The following is a 25,654-nucleotide window of genomic DNA, read 5'->3' on the forward strand; positions in this document are numbered from 1 at the left end:
AACCTCACAACCATTTTGACAACAATCAACCTTCAACAAAAGAGCGTCCTACATCAAAGAATCTTTAAAAAATGCGTCAGCCAGCGAATCGACTTCCGGCGCTGCTTCTTCGCTACTTTCTCTCGCATTTTCTAGAGTCTCTCTCTCTCTCTCTCTCTCTCTCTCTCTCTCTCTCTCTCTTTCTTTCCCGTCGCGTTTTCGTTTTGCTCCCGGTGGCCGGAAGTCGAGTTTGCCGGCCGACGTATCACATGTTTCAAAGCTGCGAACCACGTACTCGCGACTCGTTCGTCACTCGTCATTCCTCCACTCTCATTCGCGATTCGCTCGAACGCGATTCAAAAGAATGCCCAAGGTGTGTCTTTTCTATCTCGCTTTTCGGGGAAGATCCGCGGCGGCGCGAACGAACCGGCTGCGAGTCGGAACAACTTTTAGGACCGCGATCCTCGTAACAGCGTCGATGGAACATAATCAGCAGACTCGCGAAACAGGTTCGTTTCCTTGAGTCGCGCGATCTTCCACGGGATCTCGGGAGGCACCGATCGATCCGGATCGATCGGCAGATCCGCGGTCCAAGCGATCAACAAAAGTAACGTGTTACTAATTACAATCGATTTATAAAACGATACTCCTAATCACGCTACGATTACGTACGACAAACTCGACGGTACTCTGTACAGCTGCGAGTCCCGCGTCTCGCTTTTCAAAAGCGTGTCCCTCCGCGAATCAACTTCGTCGTTTGTGGAACGTTGTTCGCCGATGACGCGTACGCGCGAAATTTCTATGTGTATGCGTATGTGTGTGTCTGTGTGTGTATGTGTGTACGTGTACGGATTCCTGTACCGTATTGAGGTATGCACGGGCTCTATACGGTGTCTTCCGTCTCGTGATCGATCCCGCTCTGGTTCCTCGAACGTGCTCCCCCGCGTCGATCTGTTTTTATTCTTCTCGCGGAACGGGTGAAAAAGGAAAAGCCTTCGAAACGAAAGAGGGAAGTGCGAGCCCCCGGCCGCGAAAAGGACAGAGCGATATACAAGACAGAGAGGTAAGGGTTCATGATAGAAATAGGAGACATAGAAGAAAATGGGAGACAGAGAGAGAGAGAAAAGGGCCGGATACTCTGGACTCGCACTCGGACAAACTGTAACTGAAAGGGCCCTCTCCCCCCCTAACCCCCTGTCCCATATCCCACATTCCCATCCCCCTCCCCAAAAACCGAGTGTTCGATCGAACGCGACGCCCTCGGCTAATTAGCCCCGAGCGGCTCGCGAGATTAATTAATCGTCAACGAGATAATAAGCGACGCGCACGCGGCGCGAATCGTCGCGAGGCTCCTTTGCGCGCGCAAAGAGGACGCCAGCGCGCGCGCGCACGTCGCCACGATATTATTTCATATTGTATATGTATATACAAACGGGCACGCGCCTACGCGCCCGTACGCGTTTGTATACAATACGTAAACGACAGCGCCTACCGCCATAAGAACGACCGATATAATCGATATAGAATGATCGCGGTGTAAACAATAAATGGCGACACGTATTATATCGAGAGGTCTCGTAATTCTTTCACATTTTTTCACATTTTTTTACTTCCTCTTTATATATAATATATATATATAATCTATGTAACGCTTTGGACGCGCCTTAAACTCCTCCCTTTCGATACGAAACGATAATATATAACTGTAAAATCCATGTGGAATATAAAAAATATTCTCTCGACGTTTCCTACCTAACTATATGAAACACTGCGCTAAGACTGTATACTTCGTTACGAAACGTATATGCGCGAGCGCGTCTGTGTGTTCGTGTCCGTGTATGCATGTACTGTGTACGTACGTACGTGTGTCTGTCTGTCTGTCTGTCTTTCTTCTTCAATGGTAGCGTGTTTTATAATACGTGTGTTCTCGAGTGAGTGTGTGTATACGTGTTTCGCGGTGTTGCTCGGTATACTTGTGTTCCATCAGTCGTATATCGGTGTATCTCTCCATTCACTCATGAAACGTGTGCCTGTACGCGTGTACGATCGTGTGTGCGCGAGCGTGTGTGTCGCGATTGTGTGTGTTCGTTTTTTACTCAGCTTTACGCACGATCTTTCTGCTCGAGCTTGCGAGAAAGAGTTTTTACGTCTAAGGGGCGAGGGCGACCCGGGGTCCGGATTCCGACACGTATACCTGACCGTAGCGCTCTAACCCGCTAACCGAACCCGCGACCATTCCTCCCGAGGGAAACGTCGGGAAACCCTACCGGGGGGAAACGCGGGCAAACGCCGGACCTTCGTCGCGCCTCGGCCCGTATACAAGGGTCTCTTAACTTCTACGAGAGATATGCCGCTTAACGAAACAGGGCTGAAACAAGATCGGGGGACGGGGGGCGGGTATCATCGGGAGCTGAAGAGTTACGGGCACCTTACGGGGGGTGTGGGGCAAACTACTCGGTTCGCTTGTCCCTCCGGCGCTCAACACCTTGGGACCGGGAAATTTCCGAATGAAACAATTTTGGGGTCCCGAAGACCCTCCGGCCTCCAAGCTGCTGAACGCGTTTCCCTCGATAAGGGAACCGATCGCGGTCACTTAACCCGGACCTCTCAGGCTGCCGATGAGTATCGGGGACAGGGGCACAACGGCAGAATGCGAGAGAATGCGTGGGGCCCGGGCCCGAAGGTACGAACGTTCCTTAACCCTTCTAACACGTGCAGAAAACGTTTACGTGTTTACAAGTTTCATTGTACTCGACGAGCAATTACGAGAGAAGAATGGGAACGAGATGAGATAGAAGAATAGAGAGTGAAATCTTCCTGTGAACTGAATGTCGGCTACGTTCAAGGGGGGGCGGGCGGGCGGGGGTGTGTGCGTCGTGTCCGATCCGCTTGTCGGAAGTACACGGCACTGGGCGGCCGCGGTCTCTTCCCTCGTTAGCGTCGCGTTCTCATCCCCGGACGCGATCGAGTCAGCCGATAGGAAACTGGTGTCCACCGTTTGACGGCGGCGCTAACGAGGGGAACAAAAGGGGGAGTATTCTGACGTCTTTATCCGCGGGACTACCTAAGGAATAAGCTTCCGGCGAGCTGGGAAAGCTACGCCTAGCTCCGTTTACTTTACAAGAGACTTTACACGAGACTGGCTCTGTTGCGATTAGACGAGAGTTTCGCGTCGGTTACTTTTCATTTCTTTTTTTTTTTTTTTGAACATGGGACGACGAATCGCGAAAGGTCTCGGCGGACGCTCGATAACCGCCCGCATGGGCAAACGGAGCCCCGAAGACGAGCGGTTATCGAACGTCCGGCGGCTGTCGCTTTTTTGATTCGGCACACGGGTGTTTCGATCGTTCCGAAACGAAGGGAACGGAACGGGGGTCGGACCGAGGGCCGCGTTCGACCGATTTCAACCCTGATCGAGCAACCTAAGCAACCTATGATCGGCGCCTAAGCGGAAGGGGGTCCTGTGTACCGTTCGAAAGCTCGACGAAGGGAAAACAGCCTGTGTCTGTGGGGACTCTGGAGTTAGTCGCGTCGTAATCGCAGCATTCGAGAGTGGCTTCTTTTTTTTGTTGTACGTGTCTGTATGTGTGTACGTGTGGCTCAGTTTACAGAAAGTGATGTGTATACGTCTACGCGGTATGTACAAGAGGTCGAATCTCTAAACCCGACGTTCGGCAAACACCGGGTCGGTGTTCGCGTGATTTATGCCCAAAATTAGATTTACGGTTAATTAACGGTGGTATTCGCGCTCTCGCCGCGGCGTAAGCAGCGCGGAAACGTTATCTATCTCCCCCGCACGAGAAAAACGACGGAATGTCAACGGAACTATTTTATATCCTTTCGTCTTCGCCGCTCTGCCGATGCTGCTACTGCTATACTGTTGCTCCTGGTTATTTTGTTCGTTCAACCTGATGTGTTCGTCTGGCGAGTTCGCGATCCGAGAACGAAGAGAGGGAACAACGGGGGAAGGAACCGGGACGAACGGGAGCACGCGATCTTCTTTCGCGAACTTTTCATTACACACGGTGTGTTCCGAGGTCGCGAGGCGGTTAACGACCGTTCGACCGTCGATCGATCTTCCGGCGAGCGTCTCCGAGCCTCGAACGAGAGCCGCAGAGTCAGAAGGAGAACGAGAGTGGACATAAATGCGACGGAATGATCCTGGAATGACCAAAGCACCGGCTGACAGAGAACGGACGGTCGAACGGCGTTAATGTCCCTGACGCGGCTCGACGATTTTGATCGCGGTGTCGTAAAAAAAAACGTATAAAAACCGCCGGACCGACCGATTTTCGTAGGCGTGTCCTCGCGGAAATTTGACGGACCGAGATGCACCAGGAGAACGAGGAGAATGACGACGGAGGGGCGAGGGAGAGGGACAGTGGTAAGTACTTGGAGCGAAGAACGTCTCGCGAGAAAAGAGGAGAGAGAAACCTTTAACGCGTCCGCGGAAGAAACTAACGACGAATGGGAGGTGCTCGCGCGCACACGAGAGCGTGCAACGTCGCAAAAACCAGACGAGTCGAAGAATTGCACTTGGCTCGGTCCCGACGATGACGAGAACGAATCACGGTAATGACAACGATAAGTACTATCCGTTGGTCGACGAAACCCAACAGCGAACGAATTCGCGAATCGAACGTCCTAACGATCGAGAGCGTGCTCCGTTCGGTATCGAAAATCAGGTGCCCGCCCTCTTGTTCCCTCTTCGGACCCTTTGACACTCGGAAGGCGGACTTTTCCGACGATTATGCACGTGGCAATCTTCGATTCCATTTACACTTCGCCGATTTTTTCGAAATATTTTCAATCGTATTTTATCTAGATCCATCGTCGGTCTTCTTACCGGGAGCTGAATGAATTAGGCGACGCCTTGGAGAGTACCGGGTCAAAACGGACCCGGGCCCCGCCGTCCGAGTGTCAAGATCGCGATCGTTCCCGCGTGTTCCCCACGATTCGTAACGCGAACGCTGCTCCCCGCGCTGCTTCCCGACGATCACCAAAAACGCGCTCTTTTTCTATCGTAAAACCTCGCGTTCCCCTTTCTCCATTCTCCATTTTGTTTTTTTTTTTTTAAGAGCATATAAAAAGTCGTGTGGCACATTGACGGTTGGAATGTTATCATTGTTTCATTAAATTTATAATAAGAATCATAATAATTAATAATAGTAGTAATATAGTACTTCTTTGCTTGTTATTAATAATATTCTTTTATGTATGTTTAATAATAATAATAATTAATAATATATATATATAATATATATATACCTTTTTTGTTTATTATATAGTAGTTTGTTTCCTCTGCACTTAGCGTTTATATTCTGTGCTGACTGCGGGTTTTGATTTGAGGGGACTTTCGCTGGCCCGGTGCCGGTCACGCGATCGGTGCCCGTCGCCGGTCACACCGCCGTTCCGTCGTCCCCCGCGTGCACCGATCGATCGAGGGATCGTCGACGGAGCCGAGGAGACGGACGACGGACGGGCAGACAGATTTGTCGGAGAGATTCTAAAGACGACCATGTATTTTCATAGCCGAACGACGGAGAACCGAGTTCGCGCGGGCTGGCCGGGTGCGATCCTGTATATTTTTGTTTTTTGTGTTTTGCATTGCTCTTCGTGGCATCTGCATTCGCGTTGATCACTGCTGGATTATGTGAAATATGTAGAGATTATTTTTTTTTTTTTAGTTGGCTGTTCTCGTCGCGGCTGGGACGCACGGTCCCGCTCGGACAGAGAGAGTTGTCTATTGTTACTGCTTGTGTGTTGTTGCCGGTTGTATTTTGTTGGTCGTGGCCCGAGTGAGTATGCAACCCGGGTCACGCGCGGGATCGGCGATCGGACGATTATTCTATGACGCCGCCCAATTGGGATATCGAGGGATGCTCTTATATTGGCCCTCCCTCGACGATCCCGCTCTCGCCACCTCGGCTAAGCGTGCTCCCCGCGACTCGCTGGGGAGACGTATAAGCGGGGTGGGCTGGTGTAACAAAACACCGTTGTTGTCCGTTTGCGTTTCTTGTTCACAGTTGGAGGTGAGAGCAATAGGAGCGGCGTCCGTCGCGAATCGCGATCCGCAATTAACTGCAAGGAGACGACTGGTATCGGGAGGCTGCAATATTGTTGTAGAGCTGTATGTAGAAAGCAGACTGCTTGTACTGTTTATTATTATTACTTTTTTTGTTTTTAATATATAGAACTTCTGGTATTCATGGTATTTTGGCTGAGTGTCGGCTGAGTGTGCGTGTGTTTGGTTCGGAAATGCGGGCGAATTCCCAAAGAGCGTTTGCCATACGGTTTGTCCGGAGGGGTGTTCTGCTCGTGTTTTGTGGATGGATGGCGATAATATCTGTTCGATACGGGATTCTGTTGTGGTGCGGAGGAATCGGGGGGGGGGGGGCAAATCGGGGGGAGTTTCTTTCTTTCCTCGGATGATCCGATTCAATTTATGGATTCGCAATAGTTTCTTCGTTTTCCTTAATTTTAAACCATTTTCGCTCGCGATCGGTCACTTTTAAACTTTTCAAAAACTCTGCAGCGTATCGAAAAAACACCGCACCGGTTTCGGAGTCTGGCCTGGCCTGGCCTCGGCGAACTACTATTATATGTATGTATACGTGTGAAGAAAAAAAAACGCGCGAGATCGCGAACCGGAAACGAGGAGGCGTGCGGAGTCGGGCTGCGCTCGGCGGCGGAGAGAGAAAGAGAGTTCTCCTCGTATACATACGTAACCCGCGTCGCTCGGACGCGTGTCTTTTGATTAATTCACCGGCAGTTCAGCGTACTTGGTCCGTAACTAGTTGGTCGTACCTTGAATTTCCGGCGCGTGCGTTTCGGAGTGATTTTGGTATAGACAGGTTTGATTGAAGCACCGAGGCTACACCACCGCGACAACCTCCTCGCTCCGTGTTCGCGTCGCGTCGCGTCATCCCGACGACGTTCGAGGGTCCGTTAACGAGCCGAATTAACCAATCGTTTCGACGCGCCGCGGAATGCTTCTAATTACGATAATTATTCGGCGATAGGATCGATGGTTCTCGTCGCGATCTCGCGGCGACTCCGCGACGAGAAACGCGGACCGTGATCAATTTTTCGCGAGGAATCGGCTCGCAACGGACACGATCGTCCACAGGGCTCTTACTATCTTAGTTAATTATCCGAGTTATGTGTAGACTGCGGATTTGAAACGTTTATAAAAAAAATGAGCAGAGAAAATTCAAAACGGTGCAATCATAAGAGGTGTTAAAGACAATTGTCCTATTATTTTCCATGCATCACGACTGTTAAGGGTGGAAATAGATTCGCTATTTGTTCTCTTCGTTTGTAAAATTTGTATTTTCCAGTCTAATAATTAGACTGGATTAATTTTCATTAATCCGGATACAAAGAGCCCCGTTCGTCGTTGACCGAGGGTTCGTTGGATGGTTCGCCACGATACGATCAGGCCAGGCTCGAGCACGGTGACGGTGCAAGTAGAAAACCGAAGAGAAACGGAAACAATACGATATACAAACAACTAAAGCGCCAAACTACGAGTACTACCGGTGCTAACTACGTAGTACCAGCGCCGTTTTGTTTACCTAATCCCTACTAGTCGAAACGCCTAGGCTTAGCCAGTGCCGCGAGAAAGCCCGGACGCAACCGTCTCCGATCGCGCGTCGGCCGCGATACTTCGCGGTGAATGAGATCCGCGACCGACAAGGACGCATCGCTCTTTTAGCCGCGAACAAGACCGACGACGACGCGTGTTCGCTCCTTAAACCTCGAGATAGGAACATGAAAGTAATTTCGACTCGCGTTATTTATATGGAACAAGAAGTAATTGTACTTTAAAGAATACATCACCTTTTGATGGACGAATAATATATGTATATATATGTGTATATGTATACCTTTTACCACGACGAGCTTCGCGTGTTCGCCCGTTGACACTCGGTTCGCGTGTGAAAACGCGCAGCGATCGCGATCGATAATAATAATAGTGTTTTTCTTTTTTCTTTCTTTTGCTGTTCGAGTTTCCTGGAGAGTTCGTTTGTATCTCCGAGGTGCCGAAATTGGAAATTTTGGGCGAATTTCTAGCTTTCTGGAGAGCAGTCGGTCGGATGAGCTACAAGTTAGAAAAGATTCGATATAAAAGTTGAACGAAGAGGTGTCCGACAGCGTCCGAAGAGGATCCACCGATCCGCCGACCGATCGTTAGCCGAAATAGTTCGCGGATCGCCGCCGCTGTCAGAGAATCGACGGCGTTTATCGATTTCGAGTGGCAGCGAGAGAGCTCGCTCGTTCCCCTAAGCTGTCGCGACTCGCGAGAGAGCTTTGCAAAGAAATCGGTGTCGGTCGCAATACGAGGAGAGTCCGCGACTCGGCCGAGCGTGTCGGAGGTGTGGTCGGGCACCGGCTTTTCCCCGTCTTTTCTTGCCATTCTCGCGCTCAAATCTTTTCGATTTTTTTTTTGTTTGTTTGTTTCTTTCGTCGTATATCTCTATCTACCTATCTAGCTATCATTCTTCCGTTATCGCGCGTGACCGGCGGCCAGGACGCGCGATCTTCTCCGAAAGACGGTGGCCGCCGGCCACGTGGTCACGCGTTTATAAGTAATATAGATATATATATGTAGATATATATATATATCGGTGTCGAGCCGGACGTCGAATCGACTCGAATCGACAAGGTGCTTTTGCCTCGCTTTTGCCTCGCGCCCCGTTGAACACAATTCGGTAAGTTTGTCGCATTCCTCGTATACCATCGCGCGTATACGATTTGCCCGCTGCAAGCACGCGCCCCCAAAGCCTAAAGCCCAAAGTCCAAAGCCCGTCGCGAGGGCCGCGGCTTACACCCAGTTTTAGAGTCATTGCATGACTAGAGCCTACGAATTACAAGCTTATTAAAGCCAATTAGAATTAGGTACCAAGTTAGATCGACGGATCGCGGAAGAGAGACCGTCTCGGTGTGAACGTCTAAAACGTCGGCCCGGGCGCACATCATTCACGTTCTTTCTTTCTTTCTTTCTCTCTCTCCCTCTCTCTCTCTCCTTTCTCAACGTTTTTTTCCCCTTATCGTTTAGTTTAACTCTTTTTTTTTTCATCCCTGACTGTTCGACCCTCGATCGATCGCGTTCCCTTCGCTCAACGGCCAAAAAATCTTTCTGATGTCCGATCGTTCGAACAATTTCTTCTGCGCCACGACGCCGACGTTGCCTTTTGATTAATGCGATGGCTGATACTTTCGGAAGAATTTCTCCACGAGGACGAGTCCTCGGAAACAACGCGCGAACGTTCGAGTATGGTCGAAACGATGTGTCGTATTTTATCGTCGATGCGACGTCGGCTTCTTGTGTGTCAATGTTCCTGTGTTTGTCTCTGTGTGTGCCTGTGTGTGTGTGTACTCGTGTGAACATGTTCGTGGAGCGTGTATCTCTATGTGAACGACAGGCCAGCTCTTCGTTGATCACGAAAATCCCAACATTCGAGAATGCGTGAATTGAAAATAGAATTTAAAAAACGGTAACCTAGCGCGTAACAGTTCGTTTTCTCCGTTTTCCATCGACGTTTGGTAACGTGTACGTGTACGTGTGTGTGTGTCTCTGTGTGTAACAGTGTATCGTTTAGTTTGTGTGTGTAATTAGTGAAGGGTGTACGAGTGTGTGTGTGTGTGTGTGTGTCGTTGCGTGTATGTGTACAGTGTCGGTGTACCTAATTGCACTTATTCGACAAAACGGAACGTAAAAATGAACGCAAGATGGCGGCCGGACGGCCCTGGAACGTATACGGAGGTAATACACATTCTTTTACTTTTTTTTAAATTTTCGCTAAAAGGTCGTCCAACTCGTTTCCGTCCCTGTCCTCTCTGTTCTCGCCCCGGCACACTCTCTACTACCCACCCCGTTCTCTCTCGAACAACCCCCAGCATCGAACTAAACTTCCTGTTTACTGCTACGTAATTACATGCATACGTCGTTCGTTCTGTTGCGAGTCGTAAAAACGTAACGTCGAAACTTAGGCACAATTTGGAACTGTTTAGACCATTTTCTACACGATCCCCTAACCCACCCCCCGCAGTTTGCGTGCTCGCTGCTCCGAGAATTGGTGGCTGGCCGTCCCGCAAGAGTCTCAACGTTCGGACGCGATTACAGAACGGAAGTTGAAGAGTTTCGATTTTCGACTGGAACTCGGAGACTCGGGTCCTTCGAACAATTTTCTTTTTCTACTTTTTTTGTCTTTCAAGAAGAGTTTCGGGGTTGTGGTTTACGCGCCAATGAACGGACCGAACGATTCGATCGAGGACACCGGTCAGTTTTCAATAAGAGACCGAGAGCTCGCGGAAGCGTCGCGAGAGAGCAGCGTCGTAACTCGAAAACGATAGGAACGTTTCCGGCGAGCGTTCGATCGGCTGGACGGCCATCCAATTTCCTCTCGCGGACGGGACACGCGAACAGTCCCCTCCCTCCATTTTGCTTCGAACCGTACCAAACGTGACGATACTTTGTGAGGTAGCTGATATTGAGCCGTTTCAGGGCCAATCGGACCAAATCTTCCAGTTTTTTTTCCTTTTTGTTTTGTTTTTTTTTCGGGGAAACCATCCACGCGCCCGGAAACCGCTCTCGTCGTCGTTCGACGCCGTCAGACGGACAAACTGACGGCGAGAGGGTGGAAAAAAAGAACAATACGGTCGAACGAACCGATCCGGGTGAATCGCGCAGAGACCAGGAGAGTCTAAAGCTTGATATATAATATTTACAATTTTTCGAAAGAGGAGAACGAGGTAACGACCGCGATAGAAATTCTTAGTTTTCCACCGATAGACTTTTCGAGAAAACCGACGAAACAGCACAAGGTAATAATAAAAACGGGAATCATTGGGCCCGACTTTCCGAGCGACACCCGCCATCTTGGTCCCGTCTGACCACCGGTGTGGATAAAACGTAATCTCGCGATCTCGCTATTCTCCCATATTTTGTTTCCTTTGTTCGCTTGTTGGCTTTCAATTCGCTCTTTCTCTCTCTCCCTTACTTTCGCCCTTTCATTCTTTTTTCTTTCTCTCCCACTCTCTCGCTCTGTCTCCCTTTCTCTCCCTCTCGCTCTTACACAATCATTTTGTCTCCGCACACCGTAATTACAATAGTATTTTTCTTCATCTTTTTATATCCGTAATCTTATACATATACACTAGCTGGTTACAATAATTTGTGAAAAATATACATCAAAATTTTGTTACTTTTTACATCACAGATATTTTAATATAATATATCTTCTTTTTAATTCTTAAAGATTTCTTTTCCTCCCCGTGTGTTTTTTTTTCATTTTCGACCGATCCGTCTCTCGCCGGATCGTTTCAGCGTATCGCCCGCGACATAGAGGGAGACGACCGGAAGTCCTCGAACGAGAATCCTCTGCTCTCCGTCTATGGCAGGCATGCACAGCTCGTAGCTCTCAGAGCGGCTCATGAGCTGGCAAGCGGCTCCCGTGCGCTCTCGGAGCCGACACCTAGCCCTGACGTATAGAAGGAGAACCCACTAACTGTGACTGTTGGTGGGGAGAACTGTTGCAGTTCTCCCCACCCTACGTGTGCCAGCCAGCTCCGACCCGGCTCATGAGCTGAGTCGAGAGCTCCAGCTCCCAAACCGTCCAGTTGTGCATGCCTGGTCTATATGGTCTAGATTTTCTTTTCGTTTCGTCTTGTCTCGTCTCGTCTCCGATCAGCTATCTCCAGACGACAGAATTTGTAAAACAGATTCCTGATTCCGCGAACACCCGCGCACAATTTTAATCTCGGCTGTCGTTTCGCGTCCCGGTCCCGTCGTCTCCCCCGGAAAAAGGAAAAACGAAAATCGACACCTTTCCTACAGTCGCGTTCGCAACGATATCTGCCCTAAGCCTGCGCTCCTTCTCCGTCGAACTCAAAGCAAATGCTAATTTCGATCCCGAGAATTTTCCTAGAAAAAACTACGTTAACCAATGGACAGGTTTTCTTTCGATCGCCGATAGTATCTCGAATCTCCTCACCTTTCTCTCTCTCTCTTTCTCTCTTTACTAAATTCAACTAATTATTTGATCTTTCCCGACCGTCGAGAGACGCTGCGGCAGACACGTTGACACGCGACTGTGTCACCGGAAAATCGTTACACGGCAGCCTCGTTAATTACGCCGTTAGCGCCGATCGTCCCAAATTGTCGCGATCCAATCGTCTCGTTCGAAAGTGAACGCGGACGAGACTCGTAGCTTCTCGCGCGTCGAATCGATTTCCTAGGAGTCGATCGCCTCTGTCGTCGCCGCGACCCCCAACCCTATCTCGTTTACCCCTTTTCTATTTTCTCTTTTTCTTTCCAAAGAAGAATCATTGTGCGTTGAGTCGACGAGTCCGTTTCACCCGGATCAGAATTTCTCTATGCGAATTTCGATGAATTTCGAATTTTGGACGACGAGGCTCGCCGATCTGCTTTCCGAATCGTGACGTTTAGAAGACTCGACCAGTTCCGCGCGCGCGCGAAAGGAGGACGCGTTTCCTTCTTCTGCGTTGTTGTCGTCGAGGAGAGTGGCAAGCGACAAACGGCGCACTCATACTTCAGCCACCGATATTAGGGTCGACGCGGTGACACGGGAACCGACTCCCGAATCGGATAACGTGAATCGAACGTCGCGACGTATACCTTCGTAACCGTAATTGAATTAACGACAATCATAGTGTGTACGCACGTTTTACAATCATCCGCACGATAAATATTCATTTTTTTTTTCACATCTAACGATAAATCTTTTCGTAAAGGGGGGAGGGGTATATCGGGCATTGTTTCATACTCTTTTCTGCCTTGTTTTGTTTTTCTCTCCATCGATTCATCTCTGGGGCGTTTGTGTGTGTCGGTGAAGATTTGTTCTCGCGGGGGGTGGGTCTGGGATCGATTAGAAGGGGCGCGAGAGTTTTTCTTTTTGGGAAAGTTTGGGGGCAGGGGTGGTGATTGGAACGAGTGTAAGAAATATCATTTACCTTTTTACTGGTGTTTTGGTGCCTGGTGAACGTTTAGAAAAAGGTAATTTCCTTATTTTTCTCATCTTGCATTCTCTTTCTTTCTTTTTTTTTTGTTTGTTTGTTTTGTTTAATTCGAGGTATCGAGTAGTTAAGGTCACACCGAACACGATTTACACTTTGACGCGAAGCGGGTGGTCGGTCGGTGAGCGATTAGAAAGGGGGGTGAATCTTTGCTGGACACAGGGTAGAGAAGGAAGGTTTAAATTTACGTTTACACACAATCATGATTAGTGCTGCTGCTGCTTGCTTACTTGCTTCATCTCTTTTTCTCGCTTGCGTTCTCCGCGTTTGTCAGCTCGTATTCTTAAAGATCTTCTTCGTTTTTACCTCTTTGCGTCGTTTCTTTCTTTCATCTCTCGCTTGCATCTTCGTTAACCCTAAGGAGACCTTAACGTTTACACTCAATAACTTTTTGTTTATCTTATTACGCGTTTTTTTTTAACATCATCATCATCATCTTCCACTTCTGCATCCTCTTTTTCTTCTTCTCTGTTCGTCCGACGCGCTTCTCTCGCGTGGGCGCGCGCGCGTTCTTCAACCCTATCTTCCTCGCCTTTAGAAGAGAGTATTCGCACACCTCTTATTTAAATTCACGGTTTTTTTGCTTTAAGTTTAGGGGGTAAATTTTTTAAGTTTAGTTTCCAAAAAACACCGAGAGAGTAGCCTTGCTTACACGATTTTACTTTTTTTGTCGAGTAAGGTATAATTTTTTTTTGGCGTTAATAAGGAATTTTTGCATATTTTTTTTTTTTAAACACCGAACATACATGCCTTATAGTTTATGTACAGCCTAGAGTCTTTCAGTCGTTACTTTATTTTAAAGAGAGTCGTGACACAAGTGCGTGTGTGTGTGTTTGTGTGGATATAATCCTATCATCATCCTTTCGTTTCCTTTGTCCTTGCTTCTTTACGACCAACCGTTCGGTAAACGGTGTCCTCCTCGGCGCGTCGAGAGAAAGACGGAGGAAAACTCTCGCGGAATCCGTCGGAATCGCGGCGTCGAATCGACGTCGACCGTCCCGTCGATCGACTCGTCGCATCCGACGACCGACGACGACCACGATTCGACGCGCGTCCCTCGACCGTGGTCCTCGAACGGAAACGAGAACCGTGCGCGTTCTGCTTCGAATCCGCCTGGATCCGTCGATTTCGTCTTGTTCCAACCGCTTCTGCTCAGCCACTTATCGCCGTGTCCAGCGAAACGCGGAGAGCGTGTTCGTCTAGTCAAGGATCTCCTGTCGAACGAACGAATCCAGAATCCTCTAATCGAAAACCACGAGAGAAGATACCTCGATAGTCGCGCGCGCACGACGCTCACCTGATAAACCTTGCGAAAGAAATTAGTCAAAACAGGAGGGACTGGCGTTCTTTTCTCATTTTTTTTTTCTCTTCTTCATCTTTGTTTGTTTTCTTTCTTTTTGCGATTTTATATATCGGTGGTCGTTCGAGAACACTCCTTCGTCGTCGTATTTGGTTTCGATATGCGATGAAATGCGATACGATGCGATGCGGTACGATCCTTCCAAATTAGAGAACACCCTATGTAGAACAGGCTAAACGTCATCGTCGTCGTCGTAGTCGTCGTCGTCGTCGAAACGATCGATAAAAGCTGTAGAAATTCGTTCGAACCTCTCCCCGACGGAAATCGCTTCGCGAGAACGTTCGTGTATAGTGTATGTAGATGGCGCGGCTCCGCGAAGCGAACATGTTTCCTGTTCTCCTAAACTCCGTTTTTGATCATTATTCTTGGGAACGATGGCGGCAGATTATCCTTCGACTCGACCGAGGATCCGATCGTCCACGCTTTCCTCGATCCGGTCGCGTGGATTTCATCGACCGGAGAAGAAAACGTGCACGGCCAACCGATTCGAGAGGCGACCGTCGTCGTCTCGAGTCGTCGTCGCGTCGGTCGTAGAAAAGTCGAAAAAGGAAACGGAAAACTGGTGTGTCTGTTCGTGATCCTGATCTCATGGTTCTTTTTTTTCTTCTCTTCTTCTTTCTCATTTTTATTACTCCTGCGACACGGGGTTTCGGATATTTTCGGGAACGGAAAAAGCGTGTCTCGGGTTGTATGTTCTTTTTTTTCCACGCGAAGAAAGTATGTATGCTACGAATGCCGGCCGTTGTCGGTCCGCTTCCCTTTTCCTCTACGTGATAGAAAATTTGTGTTCGTATCAAAACGTGGGCGTTAATCGTCGCGCGTAAGAAAATATTCAGCACTTCGGTAAAAGACAAATAACCGAGAGTAGTCGAGAGCAAGCGCGCGTCTACACAGTATAATCCTCTGTTTAATCCCCCACCCCCCCACCCCCCAACCCGAAATTCCTTATAAATATATGTGTCTGCTTCCTTTTTTTTTCTTTTTGCCCTCCCTAGTCGTTCGTCGTTCGGTTCCTCCGACGACACTGTTTCACTCGCCGAGGAACCCGCTGGATCTTCGTCGATGATTAGGATACGGATCGGAAATGCAAAGCTTGACGAGTGGGACCTGTTCTTTTCTAGCATCAGTTATTTCTTTTCTTATCTTGTGTCGTCTCTTTCCTTATCTTTTCAGCGTTGTGTTTCGATTCATTTCGTTTCGTTTCGTTTGTAGAGAAAGGCGACGCGAATTTTTCGAAATTTCTCATCGACGAAGATTCTCTCTTAACCCCCTTAACCCCTCAATCATGTTTCCCAAGCAACATCGTGCTCCCTTCCATCTATCTTTCCTTTCTTTCTTTCTTTCCCTCCTTCCTTCTTTCCCTCTTTTGTAATCCGTCTAACGTGCGCGACCCGTTTCAGACGTGGGACGCGTTTCTATTCGAACGCCAGCCTCGAAATAACCGAGATTAGAGAAATATTGTCGCCTTATGAAAAAACGTCACCTATTACGCGCGCCAACAAAAGTCTTGGCCTCGTTCCTCGTTTCGCATTTACGTTCGTAATGACCAAAAATATATGTATATATATATATAATATATCATTCCTTATATAATTATGTTGCTCCTTACGAGTTAAGTAATGTTAATAGTGTAGGTAATAAGTTTGCATTTTTTTTTTGTTTAGGTAGTTTTACATCGATAGAGGAAAAAAATACGTTGTTGTTGTTGTTGTTGTTGTTGTGGTTCATGTTTGCTTGTTTCAATGTTTTGTATAGTTAAGATTCTCGTCGTGTTTCGACATTACTTCAGTTTTGCTTGCTTGCTCGTGTGCTTGCACGAATTTGCAGAGAAAGAGAGTCTAGCATAGAATAATATAGGCGGCCGACGTTTTTCGCGCGCGTAGTCGGCCGGGCAACCCTCGCGGAAATTTGATCGCGCGCGCGCGCGCGCGTTCCCACCCAACGCTTGCGTGAGTGTCATTGTTCTTGTATCTTTTTTTTCCCTATCTAGATTTTTGTCTATATCCTCCACTACGGAAACGTGCGTGCACGCGCGGACTTAGTTCACGTGTTGCTCGAGATCTCACGTGTTTCCCCGGTTTTTCCATGGTGTCCCGCCTCGACAGAGTCCATCGTCTCCGACTCTCGAGGCGGTCAGAAGCGTTCGTGTGGTGTGCGCGTGTGTCGAATCGTGTAGCAAATGTGTGTATGTCGTGGTACCAGTGTCCCTGTAGAAGTGTGTGACAGTGTGTAGGTAGGTGTTACGAGCGAACGTTGGATACAATAGCATCGCATCGTGCCATGTACGCGTTTCTCGCGTTTTCTTCGAATCGAAATATAGCCATAGTCGAAAGGGTTCCTTCCGGTGCGACCCACCGTCAGCTGGACGGTGATCGACTGCCGGATACGTGTAACTGATGGAATCGCAGTGGGTTTACGGGGTGGTTGGCGTTTGGTTGGTTGGTTGGTTTTTTTTTTGTTGGTTCGGTTGTTTGGGTAGCCGCTTACGCGTTCTTTTTCTCGTTTCTATACTCGTTCGCTTGTTCCGTGCTCGTTTTTCGTTTCCTGTTTTGAACTTTGTCTCGGGCGACGACGTTCAAAACGGGGGCACATATATATACATATATGTGTATATATACCTCCGATGCAAAAGGGCAGGGTCAGGATATCCGGGGCTGCTACCGTTTCGTGCCACGTTTCGCGTTCCTGTGTCGTGCGTTCCTCGGCCTCCGTGCACGCTCCACGGAGAACGCGGCTTGCCATTCACGCCCCTCACCTTGAAACGGTCGCGTTCGCTTTCATAGCCGAACCGACCAAGTGTCGTGCTCCGCTCGATTTCCGGTTCTTTGTTCGGTACATTCGTTCGTTTCGTTCATTCGCTCTCGCTCGGTACCCTATCTACGTGTACGTGTACGTTTTTCGATCGTCGCGTTCAAGTTGGTCGTCGCGAGAAAAACACACAAGAAGAGGGTGGCGTGACGGGCAAACAGCATCCTCCGCGAACTGCCGTTCGTGGCTCCTCGAGGCCGACGCGAAACGCGTCGCAGCATCGGCCGGGAATCGGCTAACCGTATATACACACGCGTATATACGACGGACCGTTCGCCGTTTCGTATTTCTCTCGTTTTACTCTATACGTTTGTTTTTTTTTTTGTTACTGATCAACGATACCGACTTTCCTCTACTGCTCGACGGTGTCTTCCATACCGATGACGGGGCCGCGTTGCTCGGCCGACTGCTGGTTGTTGGTCTGCTCACCGGATCTGTTGCTCCCGGAGTTGTAGCCCCGCTGCAGTTGCACAACCAGTCCGCTCACCGCAGCAAACTCTTTCGGTTGCGCAGGTTGTTGCTGCTGTTGTTGTTGCTGCTGTTGTTGCTGAGTCTTCTGGCTCGAATGATCTACTATAAGCTTACTATCACAGGCACTTTTTTTGTCAGTTGATACGGCGTAGAGCAAGTCCGGGTAATGATTCAGCTGCGACTGCGACGACGGCTGCTGTTGCGACGATTGCTGCGACGTTGACGACGACGACGACTGCTGTTGCTGGCCGCCGCCGCCACTCGTCAGAGGCTTTCGATCGCGATCCTCCTGTCCGCCGTTGTGGACCTCGCGCTCCCTGCTGCTGCGATCGGCCCTCGAGTCGCGAGCACTGTCCTCGTCCCTACTCCCGGCCCTCGAGACCGAGAGAGGCGTTGGCGGTGAGGCGAGCCGGTCGCTGGCGTCGTCAACGCGACACCTGTCCGACGGTGACGGGCTCAGGTCGACGGTGGGCACGCGTTCCGGCCTCTCCGGGACTGGTCTTCCCGCCGCCGATGGTCCCCTGTAGCTCTCGTCCTCGCTGCTGTCCTGGGCCAGCCGAGGCACCGGCGTTCTCCTAGAGTTTCGGCACAACTGGTCGATCAACGCTTTACTCCTCATCGTCTCCGGGAGCTGTTGCTGCGAGGACGACGCAGGCTGACTGCCCCTCGTCTCGGTGATCGCCCTCTGGTCCCTTGGGATTCCCGTCTCCAGACTAGACCTGATCAGGCTGTCCAGGAAACTGCCGTTCGCAGCCGAGCCGTCGTACAAACCCTCGGTGGCCTCGCGAGCCGCCTTCGACATCGGCGTGCCCCGGGAGTTCGAGGTTCCCGGCGACGACTCCGTGGTCGCTGTCGATGCGCCGATACCGTCCCTATCCCTCTGTGGATGCTGTTGTTGCTGCTGCTGTTGTTGTTGCTGCTGCTGTTGCACCATCGCCGCGCTCCTCTGCTGTTCCTGCAGCCCACGCATCCTGCTCGTCGCGAAGTACTGCTCCGGCAGGATCGTCGGCACGTTCGGCGCCCCGGCCATGAACGGCGACGGCATGAACGGCGTCGGGTTCCAAAAGTTGAACGGCCCGAACGGCAAGTGAGGCATGCCCTCCATGAACGGCGGCATCTTCAGCCCGTTCGGTCCCGCGATACCCGCCGGCGGCGTGAACGGCTTCTGCGGTTTCAGTTGCGGCTTCTTGTCCGCGGTGCCGGGCCGCATGTTCGCGGCCGTTCCCGTCGCCACCGCCGTCTCCTTCGTCTTATCGTCCGTCTGCTTCTGGTCCCTGAAACGGAATCGATTTCGGTAGTACGCTACAAGCGTGTTTAAACTAGGAGTCTTACTATCCCGATATCCGAGTATCCGGATAGTAAGAGAGTGGGCCATGGAGAGTAGCCAAATGTTGTGATCAACTCCTAGGTTGGACCTCATCTACGACTCACAGTAACCCGTTACACGAGATATACGGTGGTTCAACCTAGGTATTGGTACAATTAGGCCACCCTCCGCTATGAATTTCACGCCAAGAGAAATGCAATTGTTAGACATCGCGTCGTACCTCTTCCTTGGCCTCATGAGGTGTCGTTCCTTGACTTTGTACTCGAGGGTGGAGTGTGGCACTCCGTAGTAGCTGCCCGCGCGATGCACGCTCATTTCGCCGCGCTGCACGGCCCTGACGGCCTCGACCAGGCTGTCCCTGTCGTAGTTTCGGTACTTGCCGCGCTTCGGTCTGGTTCCCTTGCCGCCGGTGGCTGGTTTCGGTTTGTTCGCGTCCTGGGACTGCTGGGGCTTGGGTTGCGACTGGGACTGTTGCGTGGGGGGCTGCGGCGGCGTGTACCGGCCCCGTTTGAACGGACTCGGGTCCGTCATGATCGTCTGCTGGGATTGTACGACGCCGCTTGGCTGGCAGCCGGTGAGTCCGGCGGCCGCCGGCACCTGCTGGGTCTCCTGGAACTTGACGCTGATGCTCTTGGCGATCACATCGCGGAAGTTGACGGCCACCGTCTTCCCCACGAGCGAGTTGGTCGGGCTGCTGGTGCCGGAGAACGCCGGGCTCGCTCTCTCGAGGAGGCCCGGGCTGGAGGCAGCGGTGGCGAATCCCTGCGCGAACGCCGCGGAGGTCGGTTCGCCGTTCTTGCTCGAGCAGCCCGACGTGTTCGCGGGCTTGTAGGACGGAATCTTTAGAATCGCTCGGCCCTGGGCGCTGTCGCTCGCCTCCTCCTCGATGTTCGGATTGAAGTCGTCGTTCGTGATCGGGCCCCGTTGCTGTTGTTGTTGTTGCGTCTGCGACGCCGTGCCGCCCGAGGCCTGCGAGTGCGACGAGTGCTGCGTGTGCGACTGCTGCTGGTGATGAAACTGCTGGTGACACGGCTGCGACTGGTCCCCGTTTACGCTCTTGTTTAGCCTCTTGTCCTCGCTCATCAGCCGCCTCATCACCTCCGGGATACGGTAGTCCTGCGTCTCCATGCCTGCAGCATATACATCGATTCGCACACCGTTTTTTTCTCCTTCGATTTCTCCCGGTTCGTCTCGGTACGCTCGCGTTCGCGCCTACCAGCATTTGTCTTAATCCCGGATTAGCCCCCCGAGAACCGTTTAAGCTACTTAGAGCCAAGTTCCACTCAGAAGGTGGAAAAAGTGTCACCGACCCGTCGACCGGTGCCTGGCTTCTATCGATTTCCGAAGACCTAGCGACTCTCGTAATACACTTTTCGACTTTCGCCTCGGCCCTTCGCGTAGGCTAGCTGCCCAGTCAGCGAACCAAACGGTCTGCCGTCTATCCGGAGCAACCCAAATCCCCTGGCTCCAACGGACACGCAGACTTTCTCTCCTCGTCGCGCCGCGCGCTATTTCGGTCCCAAACGCGGCGACAAACACCATCGATAAGTCTCAAGAAACACCTCAAATCGTTTGGTCGAATTTTATGAAAGGTTATTAGTTTTTAAAGGGTGTTTACTGCGTTCAAATATTTGGAAAATTAGAATTCGAGATTCAAAACTAATTTGAACAAGAGAGCGATCTCTTTTAGCTTTCACCGGTCTGGAGCCCGAATTGCTTGACGAAGAAGCGACCCCGAAGAGCCTCGGTTAGCTCACCTTTGAACGGTGCAGCCGCCGCGAGCATCTTCTGAATGTACGGGCCGATGTTCGCGTGTTCCAGGCCTGGCCACTCCGTTCCCGTTTCCTGTCCCCGTTGCAGCAGACTCCTCAGAGAGTCACCGCCGCCACCTTCGAGGGCGGAGAACCTGACAAGATCTTCGAAAGACAACAACGGCTTCAGCAGCGCCTTCTCGACTTCTTTCTCCTCTTCCGCCCCGGACAGTTCCTTGTCGTCCACCTGTTAAGAACATTCCTTTCTAGCGTTTTCTGCACACCGTGTCACGGTGGGGAAGAAACTTTTTCGGTTACGGATTAATCTTTTGCCAACGATATCCTCTCGAGGAAAGTCGTTCTCCGATATCATCATCATCATATCATATCATAACATATATCATATCATATCATAACATATCATATCATATAATCATCATCAGACTCTCTTTCTCTCTCCCTCTCTCCCCCCGGAATAATAGTTGAGACGACAATGTGTCCAACCGCGGTTATGCGACGCGATATGCAACAACAAGATTTCGTCGAGAGGCGTTTTCTACAGTGTTTATTTATTTATTTATTTATTTATTTTAGTATGCGTGTGTCTGTGTTTGTAACAGTGTCGGTTGTCCATGTAAGAAGTAAGTAAAACAGTTTTGACGTCGTCGTAATGGCGGAATGATGACCAGAAGCGTCATGCAGGAGTATTTGTCGGAGATAGAACATAGTTCGCAAAGTAAGAAGCGTTACGTGGAACAAAACGAAAATAGTAGACAAACACGGAAAACGCTGCTGTTGTTCGCCCGGAAGCCTACAGAGCCCGGTGTGACACGTGTCCCGTCGATCTCAAAGAGATAGATGTATAGGCAAAAGATCGGAAAATTGAGAACCAGCTCGAGTGTACGAGTATGTATAAGTATTCTATACGCTCTCCCAATGACGAGCAAGACACGAGAGAACCCGTTGCGTCGCGATTGCGGCGGCGGCGGAGGCGGAGGCGGCTACACACCAATGCACACTTACCTCGCAAGAGAAAAATGATTCGATAGTAGCATGCAGTCAAACCAAACAAACGAGCTACCAACAAAACTAAGCTATCTGCTGCGCTTCTCCTAAATGGCACCAGGCAGAGACAAAAATTAACGATCGAACAGTCGGTCGACGACCAATTTCCCAGGAACAAAGATCGATCCGAGTGGGTAATTGTGTTCGACAGCTCGTTCGGGAAAATCGGTCCTCGGCAGGCTTCGAACGTGCATCATCGTTTGTTGCCAAAAAAAGCCACGTCACCCGTGAGCATGCCTTGACAAAACGTCACAGTTATACGTCGAGCCCTGTATACACACTGTTTCTTTCTACCCCGCTCCCGAAGAGATCGATTGTTGTAATACTACGGCTACGGTAACAGACATGATCGAGAGGATGCACGGTGTCGAGGTCGCAAAAAGCGTAACTATGTATCGTGACAGCGACAAATCCGAGGGTCCACGGCCCATCGCGGGTTCGAGAGGATCGCGACTGCTCGCGATCGTCCCGAGAACTTACCTCGAGTCTCGCAACCTCGCCAAGACCGACCGGCCGTGTGTTAAACTACAAATAGTGAGATAAAAAAAAGTTAAACAGCCCATGCAGATAAACATTCGACACACTACTGAGCATCACGGCGATCGGTGAAGAATCGCGCGTGAACCGACACTCTGAATTCCGTTTGCCCAAGTACATCCTTCGTCACTCTCTCAGTTTCTGTTTCTCATTTCTCTTCTTCTTTCTGGGTGTCCTCCTCTCTCTATCCGCTTGATTCTCCGCCGAGTTAATCCGACGACGACCACGAGAATGGTAACCGGTAAACGTTCGACGATTTGCGAGCGATCGGTCCACGCGAGTTCTACGATCACCGTGGCAGAGGTATGTTTTGGGGAAGCTCCATTCGTTCTTCCTAACCAAAACCACACTTAGAAACAAATGGGCGGCATCTTTCCAATTATCGACTAGCGCGATTGTCTCTCTCCCTCGACTGCACCGGGACCCGTTATCCTGCCTACTCTCCCGAGACTCGATATACTCGCATCGTTTAAGATACTGTCTCTATACCCCTTAACTCACGGACCATCCTTATAGACAAAACATAGTTTTGAAGGAGGGCACTTCCCTCTAATATCTAATAATAAAGTAACTTATAAAGAAAACTGAAAAAAGAGACGCGTGTCCTCTGGTCTAACTTTTAGAAGAATATTCCGTTCGAAAGGGTAGTTACCGCGATCAATGGCAAGAGACGCGACAGCTCACGAAACGAAACGAAACGCGATCGAAACCGTCCGGACAGATATCGAGAAGACCCGGTACTTATCGACGCTTCTATCGGATTATCGTCTGAATCGCACGGACGGAAAAGAAGAGACCGAGGGGCGGGGGTGGGTGGTAACGGAAATACTCCGAAGCTGCGGGCGAATCCTCGTACGCCGATATGTCGGCGATACGATTATCGGACATCGAATGTAAAACAGCGTTCCGAGCGTGACGACTGGGAGGGGGGACGTAGTAACCAAGAGGCGAAACTAGTGCCAGAAGAAGCGTGGTCTCGAAACGAACCCTACGCCCAACCCCTAAACGCTCTCCGCAGTTCGGTACTGGTCGTTCCCTTATCTACTTTCGATCCTCGTCTTTGCCAATTCTCAATTCTCTCTGGGAACGTACACGTCTCTCCGGATTTTCCCCGGGAGCGTTGCAACGCGTTGGTGACATCGCCCCGAGATCGAGGGTATCATAATAAAATATCGGGCAAAAATGTAATATCTCGTATCTCGTCTCACACACACACACGCTTCGCTTCTCTCTCTCTCTCTCTCTCTCTTTTTCTCGGATTCAACATTCTCTCGCTGTCTCATTCACCCTCTCTCACTCACTTGTTCCTCGACATTCTGGACATTCTCACAGACGTTATCTTTTTCTCTCTTGTTCTGTCCCCAAAACCTACCTCGTCCACTTGCGGGGGCGGAGTGGTCGCGGAGGCGTTTTGGGTCGTATTTGGTGGTGTTGTTGTAGTAGTAGTAGTAGTAGTTGTGGTGGTGGTGGTGATGGTGGTGGTGGTGGTGGCTGGGGCGCCGGGCTCGTGAGGGTGTGAGTGGGTGCTAGTCAGGGACGCGTCCCTTTCGCGCTCCATCGCAAGCTTGTAGACCTTGTTGCGCAGGGTGCTACGTGGTATTCCGTAGATGACCGCCGCCCTTCTCGTGCCGAGCTTTCCGCTCTGGATGTCCCTGAGGGCGGCCTGCAGCTCCTCCTCAGTGTAGGCCCTCCGGCCACCCCCGGCACCCACCACGGGGACACCACCGACGCCTGCCGCAGCTGCTGCCGCCGTCACAGCCACCGGCCCGACCCGCGGTTTCGCGCGGTAACACGAACTGGAACACACCCCATTTGCCACCTCACTATCCATCCTATCCCCAATCCTCAAACTCCTCGTAATCGATCGCAAGGATCTCGGGAGATGGCACATCCTTGGTCCCAAATACGTCAAAGACCATCATCGCACCCTTAGTTCCCTTATTGGTCATGCAATGACCACAAGAGTTGGGCAAAAGATATACAAAGATAATAACGATTGGAGTCGGTGTTGCTAATCGACAGACTACATTCGTTATTTGAATAATTCCCAACTCTGTTGACCATCTCTGTCGACAGGAGTTCGGGACCACATCTGTGCCAACTTCCTAGCTCCAGCGATAGCTTCCTCGAGGGTCCGAGGATGTATTCACGAAGCCAGCTTGCGCTCAGAAGCTTCTTATCAATGACAGTCGCTAGAACCTTCTGCCGATGCACCGACGAATATACGTAGACTATAAACAGGGACACCGATTGCTCTCAGGAGCACTGTTCCAGCTAGAGAGCCAGAAAGTCACGCCCCCATAGGTTAGGGGGCGTGGTTTCCCAGGACTATAAGCGTCTCAGATGCGTAGATATCTCTTTAGCTTGTATCCTAATCGAATATCGCCCGCATTGTCAGCGAATAGAACGGTATCTTGCTTGTTTATTCCCACGAAAAAAATCTCAGGAGTTGTCAGAAAAGTATAACGTCCCGTCTGAAAATCTAACTGCTTCATTCCCTACTGCCCTCGAGTTCACCGTCAGGCTACTGCTCCAGAAGCGGAGAGTTCCCATGTTTATTATGCGTTATGCACACGGTTATCGCAACGAGTATCGATCAGACTGCTCAAAGGTCCGGTAATTGCTCGGCCACCGGACAATATCGTCGCTGTTCGCGAAGCCCATCGGCCAAGAGAGTTCGGTTGGCTTAGTTTTCGCGTGCGGCTCGCGGTGGCTCACGTGTAGAAATGTCGGTACAGCGGAGCCACGTGGCTGGAGCGGTACGCGCACGTGTTCCGCACGAGAAGCGAATCGATCCGACACAGTGTCTCTCGTTAACACTTTGATCTGCGGCGTGCGCGCGGGCTGCGTCACAGCGAATTCCGGCTACGAAATTAGACAAGTCACTGCCATGCCGTGGAGGGACATCGACGAATGCGTTACGTAACACCAAGAGAGAGAAAGAGAGAGAGAGAGAGAGCTTTTCCGGACGATTTATAACTCGCTGGAAAACTTGACGGGAGTCACGAGGCCAGGTGAGGCGGTTTCCAGAACGATATGTACCGTGGGATTAGTTGTTTATTTCAAGAATTCGTGGTCGTTAAGCTGCGCGAGCCGCTCGAACCACCAGCGACACGCTCCCGTTGTCGAGCCGCGGCAATTCGCCCCGCTGTGCCCACGATAAGATTAACCGAACGAATTTGTCGTACAAAGAATTCTCCCACTCCCGATCGGTGGCTCGCAGGAAAGGAACTGCAGCTCCCCTAACGAGTTCGTCGACCTATCCCGCCGCTGATAAAACCGTAAGAAAATTACCAAGATAGATAGAACCAAAGA

General features: G+C 50.5%; 1 protein-coding gene across 6 annotated transcripts in view; it reads right to left on the reverse strand.

Moving 5' to 3' along the window:
* Nucleotides 1-12,781: 12,781 nt before the first annotated feature.
* Eip93f (Ecdysone-induced protein 93F) overlaps nucleotides 12,782-25,654 on the reverse strand; it is a 37,193-nt gene continuing 24,320 nt past the window's right edge. For 5 of the 6 annotated variants that reach the window (XM_076438973.1, XM_076438968.1, XM_076438969.1 and 2 more), the window contains 4 exons: nucleotides 23,712-24,135; nucleotides 20,744-20,984; nucleotides 19,207-20,116; nucleotides 12,782-18,933 (listed from right to left, as the gene is read on the reverse strand). In XM_076438973.1, the coding sequence (XP_076295088.1) occupies nucleotides 17,541-18,933; nucleotides 19,207-20,116; nucleotides 20,744-20,984; nucleotides 23,712-24,135 (2,968 nt within the window). In that variant the 3' untranslated portion in view covers nucleotides 12,782-17,540. The remainder of the gene's footprint in view (nucleotides 18,934-19,206; nucleotides 20,117-20,743; nucleotides 20,985-23,711; nucleotides 24,136-25,654) is intronic. The other variant, XM_076438972.1, reaches the window with a different exon arrangement.

Source organism: Lasioglossum baleicum, chromosome 15 (genome assembly GCF_051020765.1).
Source record: "Lasioglossum baleicum chromosome 15, iyLasBale1, whole genome shotgun sequence".
Lineage (NCBI taxonomy): Eukaryota > Metazoa > Arthropoda > Insecta > Hymenoptera > Halictidae > Lasioglossum > Lasioglossum baleicum.